Source organism: Sprattus sprattus, assembly GCF_963457725.1.
Source record: "Sprattus sprattus genome assembly, chromosome: 1".
NCBI classification, from domain to species: domain Eukaryota; kingdom Metazoa; phylum Chordata; class Actinopteri; order Clupeiformes; family Clupeidae; genus Sprattus; species Sprattus sprattus.
In genome coordinates this window covers 25027242-25045820 of record NC_137920.1, presented here as the reverse complement: position 1 = coordinate 25045820, position 18579 = coordinate 25027242, and the positions used below count along the sequence as shown (strand labels likewise).

General features: G+C 43.3%; 1 protein-coding gene across 1 annotated transcript in view; it reads left to right on the top strand.

The window, feature by feature from the left end:
• Window positions 1-18579, top strand: part of egln1b (egl-9 family hypoxia-inducible factor 1b) — a 40521-nt gene that overhangs the window by 13395 nt on the left and 8547 nt on the right. The window contains exon 2 of the mRNA XM_080833499.1: window positions 15941-16060. Within this exon, the coding sequence (XP_080689625.1) occupies window positions 15941-16060 (120 nt within the window). The remainder of the gene's footprint in view (window positions 1-15940; window positions 16061-18579) is intronic.

Here is an 18579-nt window from a genome sequence, read left to right as displayed (position 1 = left end):
TTTCTTGAGTTATCTCTTGCCAGGAGTAGTCCTCATGTTACTTACAAACACACACACACACACACACACACACACACACACACACACACACACCTGGGTTGCCAGCTGTGCATTGTCATGGAGAAGGAGCCACAGTGTTCTGTTTAGACAATAATGCGTCACTGTTTAGCAAATCATTAACTGCACTTGCTGTACTCGCATGTTCACGTGTGTGTGTGTGTGTGTGTGTGTGTGTGTGTGAGTGCACGGCCCGCACATTTAACCAATTGTTTTCGCTTAAGTGTGGTATATTTTGCATCATTTCTGGGGTGTTTTCTGTGTGAGAGAGAGTGGGATAGAGAGGGAAGATCAACTGAAACAAAAGGGTCACTGAACTGAAGCGGTTGAGCATGATGCAAGTTCACACTGTTTAAGCTGTAAAGCTCCATGACCCCTGAAGGTCAGCGGCTGTCTGACATCTGGAGGTCAGCGGCAGTTTTACCCCTTGTGAACTCGTTGCCCGTCTCATTATGCATCATGTCCCCTCCGTTTCTTACACACACACACACACACACAAACAGACACACACACGCAATGACCGAACACCTCCTGACTGCAGCCTTGAATTTAACGTTGTGTTACGGTGAAGTGGTATCGTTGTGTGGAATCTGATTAGAACAGCATCTGCCCGATATTGGTATTGGTGCACTGGGTTACTTGTTTTGACCTTTATTGTGGAAACGTATAAACAGGATATAAAAAAGAGCATTCTAGATAAAGTTCTTCAAACAAAAGGAGAACAACACAGGCTGGCCAAACATTAATTCCAGGAATTATACTTCAGAGGAGCACATTAAACCCTACCTCTTGGGAAGCATCTTGGGAAAGTTGAGAAGGGCAGGGCATCCGACATAAATCAAATAAGAAAAAGGAGAGCCTATTGCATCCAAACAATGTGTTGCTTCTTTAGAAGCACCTTTGAAATCAGGGAAGGGCATCCTCTATTGTTAAAAAAGAAAAACAAAAAGGAAATATAAGTAGTGTGTTTGTGTTGTTGTGTGCTAATGATAGAAGGTTGTGTGTGTGTGTGTGTCCGTCTGTCCGTCCGTCCGTCCGTCCAATACACTGTGAATCACCATAGCCTGTCCCCGAAATGGATCAAATTCAGAAAGAAATCAGATTATGGCTTTCCGTAAACGAAAAGGAAGTGCAGGTTTTCCGATATCTATCACCGAAGCGAAACAAGTTGCCCTGTCTGAACTAATAACAGAAAGTTTAATTTGTGTGATGGTGTGAGTCACCATGCGTCCAGTCTTCCTGTGGTTCCCTGAACTCTGTTTGGATTGTGACTCATCCCCCATGATGCCTGAAGGCATCACAACCCAGGCAGCTACCTGCCAACCAAGGTTATTATAAGGTTTTACATTTTTCCAATTCATTTTTAGTTTAACTTGTAGTTTGTTTGTATTCCATGTAAACTTCCATCCAGTTTTAGTTAGTTTCATCAATGGTTTCAGTTTAGATATTTATTTTATCGACTCATTTCTGTTCAGTATTGGTGATTTTAGTAAAGGTCAAAGGTCGTCGAAGACTACAACATTTAAAGTAGGGTGTTCTTCATGGGAGATATCAACATTGCAAGACTAAAGTGGCCAGTTGCACACATTAAAAAGCAGCCTTGTCGTTGTCTGTTGTCTCTATGAGGGTACATGTACTAGTGTAAAATTATTTTGTTATCGTTTCAAAAACACAGACGTCATGACACTTTCTTGCACTCATAATTAGATTCATTTTAATTTTAATTCATTTTTTATTTTTTATGACTCCAAACCATTTTTCATTTAAACCTCTAAATTGTTTTCATTTTAGTCTCCTCTCAACAGTTATCAAAACATGATAATATAAGTTTTCCCCAATGTCTCTGATGTGAGTTGCATCGCAAAAACATGGTCTCACAATGCCTATATTGTGTTAATAAGCTTCTTGTTTATTAGCACAAAGCTCAAAGTCGCTAAAAAGTCTTCTGCCCCGTATCCATCTATTAACTTTTGTGCTCCATGAGACCGAAGAGATGGTGTAGCATACCTTAATGTTTTATTGAACTGAATGAATGCATCACTCTATGAGGTCTTTGGTGATTCCCAACCATACTGGTTCATAGAGATATGTAGAATGTGAACAACAGAACTGCTGACAGGCCATTGACCGTTGTAGCGATGCGTCGTAAAACTGTCTGAGGGAACAGGCGGCCTGTTTGGGGCCAGCTGTGGGGGCCTCTCTGTGGGGCCAACTGAAACGACACGCCTCAGTAGCTTCAGCTTGTCACACTGTAGCGTGGCGTGCTCCCCCACCACAAGCACACACACTCGTGCCCAAGGTCATGCTTAGGCTTTCACTCACTCATACACACACACACGCAGGCATGCCCGCACGCGCACACACACACACACACGCACACTTGCACTCATGCACGTACACACACGCACACTTGCACTCATGCACGTACACAGACACAAACACACACACACACACACACACACACACACACACACACACACACATCAAACTGCCACATCTTTGTTTGATTGTTCAATATGCTAGTGTCTTTGCTACATAGTTAAGAGTACAATTCAAAAGAATGATAAAGTGTGTGCGTGTGTGTGCTTCTCTGCGCCTTAGCAGCCAGATTGCAAATGCACACTCTGTGTGTGTGTGTGTGTGTGTGTGTGTGTGTGTGTTGGAGGACAGTGATAATGGGGTCATCTCCCTAATGATGGATTGAGCATGAAGATGATGAGTGCATGACCTGGACATGATGCTTACCCCTCGTCTTCTATATCAACCCATCATCTCTCTCCTTTCTCTCTTTCTTTCTGTTCATTCCTTTACCTCCTGTCTAAACCTCTCATATTCTCCATCCATCCATCACTTCTTTCTCTCCTTCTCTCCTTCCTTCTGTTAATTCCTTTACGTCTTGTCTGTACCTCTCATCTTCTACATTCACCCATCATCTCTCACATTCTTTCTCCTTCTGTTCACTACCACTTACTGTTTATTCCTTTACTTACCATCTGTACCTCTCTTCTATTCCATCCACCTATCACTTCTCTCATTCTTTTTCAGAAGACGCTTGTAAGGCGCGCTGGGCCATCTTAACAAAATCCATCAAATACAACAGGAGGTTAAAGGGCAGTACGTGAAAAGAGAGGGAAAACAAATACTATTGAAAGTGCAGTCACCCTGCATAATTGCACTTAATCCAGGGATCAGATCAGAGTTAGCCTGCTAAACCTGTAGTGATGTAATAATGGGGAAAATGGCAGAATTTTATGATGGTCAGCATACAGTTCCCTCATTGCCAGATTCTCTGAAGTTTAGTACCTGTGTTTGTCTGGATGATGGACTTGAGTGAGTAGGACCTCTTGCCTGTCCTTTTCTCTCCTTTTTCCTTCTATCTGCAATTTTTGCTCTCACTCTCCCTCCCTCTCTCTCTCTCCCTCTTTCTTCAGCAGCTCTCTCCCTTCATCTCTCTGTATTTACATTTTGTTTTTTAGAAAGGGTTTTAAGTTAAGGCTTTCTTCCCCTCGCTCTCTCTTTCTCTTGCTCTCTATCTCTCCCTCTTTCTCTTCCTCTCTCTCTTCCACAAGCCCGCTCGCTTGCTCTCAATCGCTCTCTCTCTCTCTCCTCTCTCATTGGTTGGTCTTGGCTGCCTCCCTGGCCTCCACCTCTGCTGACGTCTGTGCAGACTCCTACAGCAGGACTCTGGAACTTCAGTCCTCAGTACAGTATCAGAGCCCTGCCAGACTCGGTTGTTTACAGCGGTACGGCCGGAGATACTTTGGCGCTACCTCACACTGTGCGTGTGTGTGTGTGTGTGTGTGTGTGTGTGTGTGTGTGTGTGTTGAAGAGAAAGAGGGAAAAGGGGAGAGAGAATGCCAGCGTCTTTGTGTGAAGGTGTGGGTGTGTGTTTGAAAGTGAGTGAGTGAGTGAGAGAGATTTTCTTTTTTTAAATGTGCATTCTTTCGTGTGTGTGTGTGTGTGTGTGTGTGTGTGTGTGTGTGTGTGTGTGTGTGTGTGTGTGTGTGTGTGTGTGTGTGTGTGTGTGTGTGTGTGTGTGTGTGTGTTTGCATGCGACAAAGGCAAGAAAGGAGAAGGCTGTGTGTTTCGGAGAAAAGGTGATACTGAGTAAAATGAAAAGTCAGTCCTCTGTCACTGTGCCACGCTGCCTCTCCACCTCCTTTTCTTCCTCCTCTTTCTCCTCCTTCTCCATCTCATTCTCCTCCTCCTTCTCCTTTCCTCTTCCCTCTCCTCCCTCCACCTCCTCCTCCTCCCGCTCTTACCTACTCCTCCTCTCCTTCCCCCCCCCACGTTCCACTCCTTCCCCTCCTCCTCCACCTCCTCCTTCCCTCCTTCCCTCCCTCCCTCCCTCCCTCCCTACTCCAGTATGAATTGCCTCTGCTGCTGGCTCCAGTCCCCGGCCTCTTTAGCTCACTTCCACTGGAAAGTCCCCCACATCACCAGCCTGGCCACTCAGTCTCACAGCAGACAGGCTGGGCGGATCTACTGCTGTTGGCATGCTAACACTAGGTGGCTAGCTCTTGCTAACGCCATGTGCCCATTCCAAAGCCAGTGGAAATGAAAAATTATTATTATGATAATTTTAAGTAATATTATTTGTAATATTTATAGTAATAATTGTACATGTGTAATTGTATTTGTTTTGGACCGCACTGATGCCACAGACATGCATGATGATCAGGGCAAGGAACACTAAGGCATTTTCATCAACGGCCACTACCTGAAACCCTGGCAACCACAAAATAACAACACAGTTCACACTGAAAGCTGGCTAGCACACAGTATAGGCTAGGTGCACGAACATGCTCAGTGTGGGCTGTTTGTTTCCTGTTTAGCCAGGTGTATTTGAACCTGCCGCTATTCTGAATGTAATTAGCGTCTACACGGACCTGGTTGGGTGTTGCACCTAGTGAATCAGCGTTACGATAAAGAAGGACGTGTAGACACCAATTACATTCAGAATAGTGGCATGTTAGACGCTAATTACATTCAGAATAGCGGAAGGTTCAAATACACCTGGCTAAACAGGAAACAAACAGCCCACACTGAGCATTTTCGTGCACCTAGCCTATAGCATATAGCTGGCAACTGTTGCTGACATGAGGCACAGCGTCTTAAAATATTCATGCAACCCAGGGGGTCATTTGTCATTAGGCAGTAGTGTATGACTATCACCTGTTGCCCTTACTACTGCCCTGTTGGCTTTTGATGCTAATAATGAGGTCCCTTCCACAATCTGATCCATGAAATGAATGTTATCAAGGAAATTCGTTTTTAATTTATATTTGCTCAGCAGCACATATTCACAGTTTTTTTTTAGTTTTTTTGTTTGCAGTCCTTTTTTTTGTATAACTCAAAGAGCAATTTATAGACTTTACACATTTACATTTGGTTAGAAACTTTGTTACATTTACATTTAGTCATTTGGCAGACACTTTTGTGTAAAGCAACATTCAAGGGAGAGAACAGTCAAATTGTGTGATAACAAACAATGTTTTAGTTCCTCATTTGGCACTCATGGTTTCTGTAGCTTTTTTTTTCCAGATATAAACATTTAAACCTTTTTCTTTTGCAAATTCTTTCATAGTTTTGCAATTAGATCAAGGCGTTTAAAACCCTTTTATTCATCAGTCACCTCATAATGTCTTTTCACCTTTTACCTTATTTTACATTTGGTCTTTCCTCTTTTTTCGTTATTTTGTTGAGGATTAAAACAGTCTACGTAGAGGTTAAGTGGCCCTTTCACCTAAAAAGTTAGCACCACCAACCCTGGATTAAGGATGTGAAGTCTTAAAACGGATTAATTGGTAAATGTTCTGGAATTTACTTAGTGACGAGGGAGAAGTTAAATGTTTAGCCTGACTACTAATGGGCTTAAATGCACTTGTTCGATAACTAAACAGTGTCTCTAGGATACAACCCCCTTTCTTGATATCATGTTTCGGCGTACATTTTTGGAGATGCAAGCTAATTACCATTCGGAAGCAATGCACAATTCCAACAGCATTCTTGAAAAGGTCGTCTTCATTGTATAAGTAGACTAACACCAGTGTAGTTCGTTTTTTTTTGTTTGTAAGTACGTAAGTGTGTGTGGTTTATTTATGTGTGTGTGGTTTATTTATGTGTGTGTGTTTGTCTGAATATGTTTGTTTGTAAGCAAATAGATAAGCGTACGTGCGTGCGCGCGCACTGTTTTATGTGTTATAAAAACTTGCCAACTAATTAGGCTGGGACGAACACTGAGTGGGCTTGTTCACGTCTAGGATATGTCTGTTAGAATTGCACGTATAAAAAAAGCCAATGTTTTATCTTTGGTGATTGGTATAAAGGCTACAGAACAGATTTACACATGGAAAAGAGAAACCTGCGGAACAACATGGTTCTTGAATGGTTTTCTGTTTTTCTGTTCACTAAGGTTAGAAAATAAAGGTTATGTTTTTCAGATAGGGATCTGAAACTGTCTTGGTGATATATTGTGCAACAATAACGCCTTATGGTTTTTGTTTGCATACATGAGTGTGTGTACGGACAAGTGTGTTCATGTAAGGATGCGGGTGGTGCATTCTTGCTTTGCATAATTCTATAGTTTTGCAGGCTGTAGTAGTAGTGGAAATGGTTTTGGCGTATTGCATAATTATAATAATAATACTTTCTAAATAATTTCTAAGTATTATTATTATAAACGTATATAGCGCTTTTCAAGGTACCCAAACACGCTCTACATAGAGCAAAGATAAACAAACAAACAAACATATCCCATTTCCTGGTTTGTTTCAGGTTTTTTGGTCCACACCTCTTGAGCTCCATTCCCCTCCAAAAAAAGCTCAGCCATTTTTGCACCCCCAGCCTACCATTGGGCCAGAGTTCCTCTGGGCAGACTGTGATTTGTATGTGTGTCTTCTGGTGATCTTTAAACTCAGCCTGTGTGTGTGTGTGTGTGTGTGTGTGTGTAATGCTTGATGGTATAATGCCTGATTGGTTCAACAGCTCTCATGATCTGTTCTGTAACATCCCTTACACCCCTGAGGTTAGTTTGGTACATGACTGCCAAAAAGAAGTGCCGTTCTCGGAGAGAGAGATACATATGTAAGTCTGTCTATTTTGCAGCCTTGGGCATCTTCAGAAATGGATAGTTTCCGGCCTCATTCCTGAGAAAAAGGGCCAGACAGCGGGTTAAACTAAGCTCCATCTCTGATGTTACTGGTCACCTTCTGTGTGGCGAGGGCGATGTTTTCTGTACCCTCAACTGTCAAAGAGCGCAGATTATCTCTTGACATATTTGAATCCTTTATGTTCGAAATGTTTTTTGACTGACTCCAAGATAGAATTAAAGTTTGTGTGTGTGTGTGTTTTTGTGTGTGTGAGGTCGGTGGGATACCCAGTCTATTTTCCTTCCCTTTGTTTCTACCCTCTATATCTCTTCCTTCCACCCCTCTCTTTCCCTTTCCATCTGTCCCTCTCTCTCTCTTTCTCTCTCTCTCTCTCTCTCTGTCATGTATCTCTCTCCTCTGCAATGACAAATGTGTTTACTGCAGTTAATAGTAGCACGAGCACGACCAGAGGCCTGTGTGTGTGTGTGTGTGTGTGTGTGTGAGAGTGAGTGTGCACTGCAGCACTGGTGAAGCCTCACGCTCTGCACGTAGCCCCATCATTAACACACAGCCTGTCTGGCCAAAGTCCAAACACACACACACACACACACACATATCCACATCCAGGCATGCGCACTCACACAGCATAGTGCAAGCCAAGGGTGTGTTGTGGAGAGGGGTTGGGTGTTAACAGTTAGGGCAAAAGTGCAACTTGCAGAGACGCACAGTCAAGCATACACACATGTGATCTACAGAAAGACACAGGCCTACAGGCAGACATGGTTTACAAACGCACTCTCTGTCTCTCACTCACACACACACACACACACACACACACACACACACACACACACAAGCCTTCACTGACTGCCACACGTCTGCCACATACAAGGGCACTCACATAGAGACTTACGCAGCAGAGTAATTCACATGCTGTAAGACAATCTATTTTACACACATACGTGCATGACTGTCTTTAGTCTGCGGGTGTTACAGGCCACACACATATACACATATACACACACACACACACACACACACACACACCAACCATGCATGCATATGGAAGCCCAAAAACAAAACGAGCTGGTCTGTTATCCTGCTGTTTTTGAGGGAGCTTTCTCCGTGCATAATAAATAAATAGATTTTTCGCCTTTTCGTCCCAATGACTTTGATCGTGTTGATCAGCAGTGAGGAGTGATCGCTCCATTATAAAGCGTGATAGTTCAGAGGATAGGCCTCTTTTTGCTTGCATTTAGCCTATCGAGGCAGTAAGGACATTTTCTTGTATCCTTCCCCTGACCTATACTTTTCAATAACCTTTTCTCTGAGTTGCTTGGAGTGATCTTTGGTCTTCATGGTGTAACAGTAGCCAGGAATACTAAATGACTGAATCCTGACCAATGCATGGACCTTCCAGACACAGGTGTCGTTATACTACAATCACTTGAGAAAGCACATTGAGTTGCACATGTGCATGAAATGCGCTATATAAATAAAATTCCCTTACCTTGCCTTGCGACACATTCACTGCACACTGATCCCCATTTCACTAATTGTGAGACTTCTAGCACCAATTGGCTGAACCTCTGTTGAATTAGGTCAGTCTATTTAAAGGGGGTGAATACTGATGCAATTACTTATTTTCATTCCATATGTTTATTTAATTGACATAACTGTGTAGAAATCTGTTTTCAAGCCCACTTATATTGACCCATGACTGATTTATAAAAGCAATAAAAGGGTAGAACATCCAAGGGGGTGAATACTTATGCAAGGCACTGTACGCATATTCACAATTGGTATTTCTTGCTTTTCTGCAGTGCCCACACATACTTTGCATGCATACGTACACACACACACACACACACACACACACACACACACACACACACACTTGTGGTGCACATTTTCCATCTATAAGCATGCTGTTAACTCTCCTGTCAGTGACTTGCTTTTTTGTTGTGACCTGATACACACACTTACACACTCATGAAAGGTAGACATCATAAGTGCACCTTTGGGTGTGTAACAGGTGGGGGACCCTTGCGTGCAATGTGCGTGTGCGTGTGCGTGTGCGTGTGCGTGTATGTGTGTGTGCGTGTGTGTGTTATCTTCTCTCCTCTCCTCTATTCACAGGCTGTTTTCAGACGTGTCTGACTGAAGAGCCCTTACGTCAGTGCGCCCTGCTGATGACGTTACTCTGTTGTCCTGACCTGTCTTTTCTTTTTCCCCTCCAGTCTTTCTCTTCACTCCCTCCTCCCTTGCGTCATATTTTTTTTTCAATCTCTCTCTCCTGCTTTCCTTGTCCCTTTCTGTTTGTTTCACCTTTTTTTTTAACCATCTTTTTTTTCTTCCCCCATCCGGTCTTTCTTTTCCTTGCATGCTTGGTTGCGTTTACGCACTCCCTCCTTGTTTCTCATCCCCTCTCTGCCTCTCTCTCTCCTTATTTCTCATCCTCTCTGCCTCTCTCTCTCTCCCTGCTTATTTCTCATCCTCTCTGCCTCTCTCTCTCTCCCTGCTTTTTTCTCATCCTCTTTCTGCCTCTCTCTCTGCCTCTCTCTCTCTCTCTCTCTCCCTCCTTGTTTCTCATCCTCTCTCTGCCTCTCTCTCTCTCTCTCTCTCTCTCCCTCCTTATTTCTCATCCTATCTGCCTCTCTCTCTCTCTCTCTCCCTCTCTCTCTCTCTCTCTCTCTCTCTCCCTCCTTGTTTCTCATCCTCTCTCTGCCTCTCTCTCTCTCTCTCTCTCTCTCCCTCCTTATTTCTCATCCTATCTGCCTCTCTCTCTCTCTCTCCCTCTCTCTCTCTCTCTCTCTCTCTCTCTCTCTCTCTCTCCCTTCTTGTTTATCATCCTCTCTCTGCCTCTCTCTCCCACCTTCCCTCATTCTCTCGTTCGGTCGGTGTTTGTGTTATTCCCTCACCACCTTGCACCTGTGAACAGGAAAGCGTTGCTGACAGGATGGAGTGCTGTTGATTAGCACGAGCGCGCTCCATAGCGTGCCAACGCAGCCTGCCGACACACACGACTCACACGTCATCTAAATGCCCGTGCTGGGGGAAAAAAAAAACACACACATCGACGTCAACCCGTGTCTGTTTTGTTTTTCATCTTTCGCCCCTATGTTTCTATCGCTCATGTGGCGCGTTGTATTGTTCGTCAAAGCACCTCACAAAAAAGGGTAAATGGGGACCTATTTCTTTCCTGACGAAGCCTTGTGCTCTCTCTACAGGGTTGGTAAAGCGCTACATAAATGAAATGAAATTGAAATCGATATCAGGCACGCCAGTAATGTTTTCCTATATCATGAATTTGGTTCGCTGGGAAATTGTATGTTATACTAATGACATACAGAACCAGTCAAAAGTTTGTTCTTTACTTTTATTATTTTCTACATTGTAGATTAATACTGAAGACATTTAAACTACAAAATAACACATATGGAATGATGTACTAAACAAAAAAAAGTGTAATCTACCATGTAGAAAATAAATAAAGTAAAGAAAAACTTAGAAGGTGTATCCAAACTTTTGACTGGTACTGTACCTGCTCTGTCAGTTGCTGCAGATAAAGATGGCTAATGGTGCATTCCTCGATTCTGGCGAAAGTCTGTTGATATTTGAGCTCAACAGCCAATGAAACTACATCCTGGAAACACTATGTACCTCCCATCTGTGCTCCTTGAAGAGACATGTTAATTGACTGGACGCGTATACTGCTTGGTCCGAACCACCTCTGTTTGTTTCCCATTTACAGAGCCAGCACTTTGCACAAAAACAGTAGCGTACAGCAGACAGGGTCTAAGAACAAGTATATTATAACCCGGATTGCAAGTTTTAAACAAAGAAATATACCGTCTGGCCTGAGAAAATGGCAGCTCAGTGTGTGTGTGTGTTTTGTGTGTGTGTGTGTGGAAGTGTTTGTGTGTGTGGGGGGGCATTAAATAGCATAGAAAGCCTACATAGCATAAATATAACTGTGGCTAATTTGTTTTTATCCTGTGTGTCCGTGAGGTGTTACCGTTATTATATTTGTGGCTTAAAAAGCAGCCGCCGATTGGCTTTGTGATCTTGATGACCTTAGCAGAAACCTCGGGTGGCGAACAATAATAGCGTGCGGCTGAGAGGATGGAGACTCCCTCTCCTTCTTGTCTTTTTCGCACATACCGACCCGCCAAGCATTCCAAAGGCCTCGAGAACCTTCTGCATGTTTCCCAGTCCAGGATTCTGCCCTTTCATTTCTTTTTATTTATCTATTTATTTCTTAAATCCTGGCCCAGGGTGAGTCGGTTAGATAAATTGTCTGCTCGTTTGTGCGTGTGTACTTTCTTGGCTTACACACACAAACACACCGGTGAGCATGATCATTGTTGGATTGTGCATACATGTTTTGTGTGTGAAAGCCTACAGGTGATTGTGTGTGTGAATGCATGTTTTAATGTGTGTGTGTGTGTGTGTGTGTGTGTGTGTGTGTGTGTGTGCGTGTGTGTGCATGCATGTTTTATGTGTGAAAGCCTACAGGTGATTGTGTGTGTGCATGCATGTTTTAATGTGTGTGTGTGTGTGTGCGTGTGTGTGTGTGCATGCATGTTTTAATGTGTGTGTGTGTGTGTGTGTGTGTGAATGTGTGTGTGTGTGTGTGTGTGAGTGAATGCGTGTGTGTGTGTGTGTACATTAATGTTTTAATGTGTGTGTGTGCATGCATGTTTTAATGTGTGTGTGTGTGTGTGTGTGTGAGTGAATGTGTGTGTGTGTGTGTGTGTGTGAGTGAGTGAATGCGTGTGTGTGTTTGACGTGTGTGTGTGTACATTAATGTTTTAATGTGTGTGTGTGCATGCATGTTTTAATGTGTGTGTGACCATACAGATGTGTGTGTGTGTGTTCGCATGCATGTTTTAATGTGTGTGTGGTGTGTGTGTGACCATACAGATGTGTGTTTGCCCCCCCCCCCCCCCGACAAAGTGATAGTAACCCACCGGAGGTGTTAAACCAAATCCTGAGAATACTTAACCCAGCATGAATGCACAGCAAGTGTGTGTGTCTGTGAGAAAAAGAGAGAAGGTGTGTGTGTATCTGTCTGTGAGAAAAAGAGAGAAGGAGTGTGAAGCTGTGTGTGTGTGTGTGTGTGTGAGAGATAGAAATGGGTATACAGTTAGTGTTTGTGGTGTGTGTGTATGTGTGTGCAGGAGAGTGGACTTTGCGTGTGGCTTTGCGTGTCTCTGCATCGTTATAGCTGCCAGGGTTGCAGGCCGACGTGCTCTCTCTCCGGAAATGACCTGCAGCATAGGCGTGAAGGAGGGACGTGCAGAATATCCTGGTGCTAACAACTCTGTGTGTGTGTGTGTGTGTGACACTGGGAGAGAAAACCCTCAAGATGGAAAACCAATCTGGTGCAACTCTCCCCACCCTCCCACACAAATACATACGCATGCACGTTAGCGATGCATTTGCAACTAGTTTGATAATCTAATCCGTTGATTATTGAAACTACTAATCGACTAGTCGCATTATGAATTGGACAATTGCTCAATGGCCCTTATTGATCTATCGGCTCTCAAACTTAGACCAATGTTGTTTTAGGCTTATACTAATAACCAATTTTACCGAACCAAACTTGACTCAGACCAATGAATGGTCAGGACTAGCAATAGGTGAATTCTTCAATCAGGAGAAAATATATTTTCAAAATGGAAAACGTTCCAGGTCATAACGTGAAGTATCATGGCTTTTAACATTAACATTAGCTGTGCTAGCTAGCTTACAAACTTAACAATGCTCCAATGCCAGGCAAGGTCAGCTTTTGCAAGTGCTGCAGCTCACTTTGGTCGTGAAGGTGTTACAGTCCTTATGTTCACTCCAGTAAAGTAACGTCTTTTACATGTCTTAGCCTTCTGAGTCCGAATGAAAAACATGCACAATGACGTCACCAACTAATCGACTATTAATTATAATACAAACTATTAAACGAATGTGGTCGTCTATTTTTGCAAGCCATGTTGATTATTCGTTGCACCCCTAATGCACGCACACACTACAAATCTTATGTCATTCTCTAATTGAAACCCTAGGGACCCTAGGTTGTTCTAAATATGATCAAACCTCATCAAAAATTCCCCTTCCCTTATAAATAGCCCTTCTTAAATAGCCATTCATAGGCTAAAATAGCCACGCACTAAAAGACAACAGATATTAAATAGCCAAATGCCCTGTAAATCCATTGGCGTGTGCACACACACACACACACACACACACACTTACACAAACACACTGTCATCTCTGGATGGGTTTATTGGTATAAGAGTTCACACGTCCTGGAAACAGAATGCATGATGGGATGCGCTGCTATTGTTGTTAATGGGACTGGAAGGTTTTTCTTCCGTGTGTGTGTGTGTGTGTGTGTGTGTGTGCGCCTTCCTTGTACACACAGGATCCTAAGGTGATTAGTATTTGCCAGTAAGAGGATGTTTGCTGATCACAATGCCAAGAAGAAGAAAAAACCTGCTACTATAAAATAGCTTTCTATTTATTCCTTGTTAATACCCCCCGAGAGTTGTTGAGTAACAGCATTGTTGAATCATAGAGGTCAAAAATAATATAAGGGAAAGGAAGTAGTGTGTGCGTGTATGTGTGCGTCCGTGTGCGCTAGGTGTGATGGCATGTGAAAAAACTGAGTATTCAGCGTCATCTGGTTTTAAAATGTGTGCGTGTGTGTGTGGTGTTGTAAATGGGGTTTAATGGACATGACCCATAACATGATGTGACTCCTGTCGTCTAGTAAGATGGTACAGAGATAGGGGCTGTTAAAATAATACCCTGAAATATTGTGTCCTTGAGAAACTGATGTATAAGAAAGGTTGTGTTTCTTAGCTTACTCTCTCTAGATGGATCCAAGTGCTGCATTAGTGTTTTAAAGCCCCAGTCAGCTGATGGCATTTTGTGAGAGATGTTGTGAGACTTTTTGAAACCAGAATGTGTGTGTGCGTGCGTGCGTGCGTATGTGTGTGAGAGAGAGTGGTGGCTTATGTTTATGGTTTACTTATGAAAGCACTGTGACCCACAGAGCAGAATTGTAACCCAGGAAGATGCCAAGAGTGTGCATATTTTGTTTGTGTGTTTAAGAGAGGGTGTAATGTAGGCGTGTGTGTGTGTGTGTAACCGATGCTGTAATGTAGATGACTATTTGTAAGCTATAGGTTAGCGTTGCTTCTGCATCTCATCAGCTTGGTTGTGTACTTCAGAGTGTGTGATGGTGTGTTTGTTATTGTCAGTGAGTGTGTTTGCGTGTGTGCTTTTGTTAGTGACACTGTGTGTGTGTGTGTGTGTGTGTGTGTGTGTGTGTAGGAAGAGCACTGTGTAAACTAGCAGCACAGGCCTATTGTTTCCTAACACTCGCTACCCAGACACATTACAAAGCAAAAACAACACAGTCGCCCCAATTAGCCTTGCACTTTGTGTGTGTGTGTGTGTGTGTGTGTGTGTGTGTGTGATTAAGCACTCTGCACACACAATTCAGTCCAGTGTGTGTGTGTGTGTTTTTAAGCACTCTGCACAAACATTTCAGTCCAGTTCCTGTGGCCTTTCGTCCTGTGGTCCTCTGCCACACATACAGCACTTCATGTGTATTGTAGTGTGTTTAGTCTCTTTACTATCTGCATTTGAATGTATATTGTTATTTTTGTATTATATATTGTCTATATATTCTTCATTGTTTGCTTACGATAGCTACCAATGACTGGAGCAAGTTAACTATGTGTCAAACTGATTTTCATGTTACCTTAAGTTTATCCTCATAAGGCGTAGTATGTTACCTTAAGTGTATCCTCATAAGGCGTAGTATGTTACCTTAAGTGTATCCTCATAAGGCGTAGTATGTTACCAGACGTTTATCCTCATAAGGCGTAGTATGTTACCTTAAGCTTCTCCTCATAAGGCGTAGTATGTTACCTTAAGTGTATCCTCATAAGGCGTAGTATGTTACCAGACGTTTATCCTCATAAGGCATAGTATGTTACCTTAAGTTTACCCTCATAAGGCATAGTATGTTACCTTAAGTGTATCCTCATAAGGCATAGTATGTTACCAGACGTTTATCCTCATAAGGCGTAGTATGTTACCTTAAGCTTCTCCTCATAAGGCGTAGTATGTTACCTTAAGCTTCTCCTCAGAAGGCGTAGTATGTTACCTTAAGCTTATACTCATAAGGCGTAGTATGTTACCTTAAGCTTCTCCTCATAAGGCGTAGTATGTTGCATTAACATTAACACAGTAACATCATGTACAGGCACAATTATGGTTATCCTCTGCAGTGCTATTCAAAGGTGTGTTTTAAAATGTTAGTCTACTGTGTTGTATATTACTTTATTGTATAAGAACATGATTTTTAGAGCTTTCTGTGCTGACATTATAAATGATGCCTGGAGGAGGGTGTCTGAATGTTCAGACTCTGAATGGACTCCTTGAAAATGTCAGATAATAAAATGCTGTGTTAAACTGAAACCATTCCAAGAACAATACACAAGTTGGGGGAAACTAAACAACTGCGCACAGTCTGTTGACATATCTGCTTGTAAACAGTTGTTCAGGCCAGCAGAAGCTGTGTGTGTGTGTGTGTGTGTGTGTGTGTGTGTGTGTGTCCGTGTGTGTCCGTGTGTGTGTCTCTGACTGTATTGTCTGAAGCTCTGAAAGTGCTGAATCAGTGATTGAGTGATTTTGTAATCGTCTCCTTTTGGACCCATTTCTAAAACCTTCCCCCTTGTCCTCCTCCTCCCTTTCTTTCTCTTCTTTCCTCGTTTCAGGCGATGGTGGCCTGTTACCCTGGTGACGGGACCGGGTATGTGCGGCACGTGGACAACCCAAATGGCGACGGTCGATGCGTCACCTGTATTTATTACCTGAACAAGGACTGGGACGCTAAGGTGAGCGAATGCCAGCGAGGTTGAAGTCTCACGTTTCCTAGTAGGTCGTGGGACCACTTGAGGTCATAATGGGCCCAGTTTCCTTGGAGATGGTGTGGCAAAAAAAAATCCATGCTTCCCCTGTAATGTTTCCTTAGAAAAGACTCCCTATCAACAGTGTAAAGTTGACGCCATCTTATTGAACTGTGAACAATAATAGGCATGCACTGTGCATGCGAGAAAATGCATTTATCAGTTACAAGTGTCGTGTGGTTCTCTGTCTTTGTTGGAAGGAAGGGGGCAAGTGGTTTTGATTCTTTGATATTTTATAAAACCATTGCACAGCTTGAACTACCTCTGAAGAGTTCATGAGATGGAAGTGGCTTTGGGTAAAAGTGCCAAATATAACATCAGTTAACTTAGTTATTATGGATTCCGGGGGAAATGTGCTTCATGTCCCCAGTAGTTGTCTTTTAATAAAATAAATAGTTGGTGGAGCAGCATTAAAAGCAAAGCCCACTCACAAAGATCTTACAACAAAAACACAAAGTAGTGGTATCATCATCAGATAAATCTGGGCAACTTTCAGAGTATCGTATATGTGCCTGAACATCAGAGTGATCAGCCAGCCTTTGTTGTGCTATATTCCACCTTGTTTTAAGATTCTGTCATGACCCTCTCATGACCCCCGTATGACCTCCTCACAACCCTTCCAGCACAACTAGGGGTATGGGTTCTAAAACAGGCCCTGGCGCAAAATGATAAGAAGACTAGTATTGACCATTTCCGATGTGATTAGGTTCTTTTATCGGAACGCTTAAACATTTTGGTGTTATTTAGTATTTATTACTGCAGTCTCTCCCCTGCTCTCACTAAGCACCCCACCACCCCCACCCCCAAACACACTCACTCACTCACTCACTCACTCACTCAACTCACTCACTCGCTCACCTGTACACGCTCGCTCGCTCGCTCGCTCACTCACTCACTCACTCACCTGTACACACACACACACACACTCACTCGCTCACCTGTACACACTCACTCGCTCACTCACTCACTCACTCACTCACTCACCTGTACACACACACACACACACTCACTCACTCACTCGCTCACCTCTACACACACACACTCACTTACTCACACACTCACTTACTCACACACTCACTCACTCACTCACTCACTCACTCACTCACTCACTCACTCACTCACTCACTCACTCACTCACTCACTCACTCACTCACACACACACGTACACACTCAGTCACTCAGTCACTCACTCACTCGCTCACCTCTACACACACACACTCACTTACTCACACACTCACTTACTCACACACTCACTCACTCACACACACACACACACACACACACACACACACACACACACACACACACACACACACACACACACACACACAAATGACACAACCCTCATCTCTATGCTTCACTGCGCTTCAAACCCCCGTCCTCACATGCTGATTAGACTCACAGCGGATCAGTTTGGTCGGAGGTTGGGGATATTCCTCTGTAAACAACAAGTGCGCTAATCCCCTTACCTTCCCACCACGGCGGATCAGTTAAGGTCGGTGGAGGAGGCGAGATTCCTCAGTAAACAACAAGTGCGCTAATCCCCTTTTCTTCCCATCACACCCATCATGGCCTCCACCTACCCTCTCCACACACCACCCACCATAGAATCAGAAACACCACCCACCATAGAATCAGAAACACCACCCACCATAGAACCAGAAACACCACCCACCATAGAACCAGAAACACCACCCACCATAGAACCAGAAACACCACCCACCATAGAACCAGAAACACCACCCACCATAGAACCAGAAACACCACCCACCATAGAACCAGAAACACCACCCACCATAGAACCAGAAACACCACCCACCATAGAACCAGAAACACCACCCACCATAGAACCAGAAACACCACTCACCATAGAACCAGAAACACCACCCACCATAGAACCAGAAACACCACCCACCATAGAACCAGAAACACCACCCACCATAGAACCAGAAACACCACCCACCATAGAACCAGAAACACCACCCACCATAGAACCAGAAACACCACCCAGTGAGGAAAAAGAAAAAAAAAACGACAACAAAAAAAGCTTTCACAGCGCAACATCGGCAACTTTATCACCAAAAGACATAAGTTAGTAAACTAACTGTGCTGCTGTGGGTGTGTGTGTGTAAGTAAAAGTAAAAAAAAAAATTGTGCGTGCCCTTTCGATAGTTAAAAGTTTTCGACCAGAACTCCTTACTACTGCTTTAAGCTTGAGTGTGCAGTAGCGGAATGTTGTATTATACTTAACACAGACAACAATACTTCAACAGCCAATCAACTAACAACCCTATCTTCTGTGCTCCAGAAGCAACATGTTTATTGGCTGGGATTGTTTATGGCTCGGTCCAAGCCACTGTGTTTGTTTCCAATTTACAGAACTAGGACTGTTTACGAAAAACTGAGTTTGTATTTTATTTTATTCATTTAAGTGCAAACACTAAATG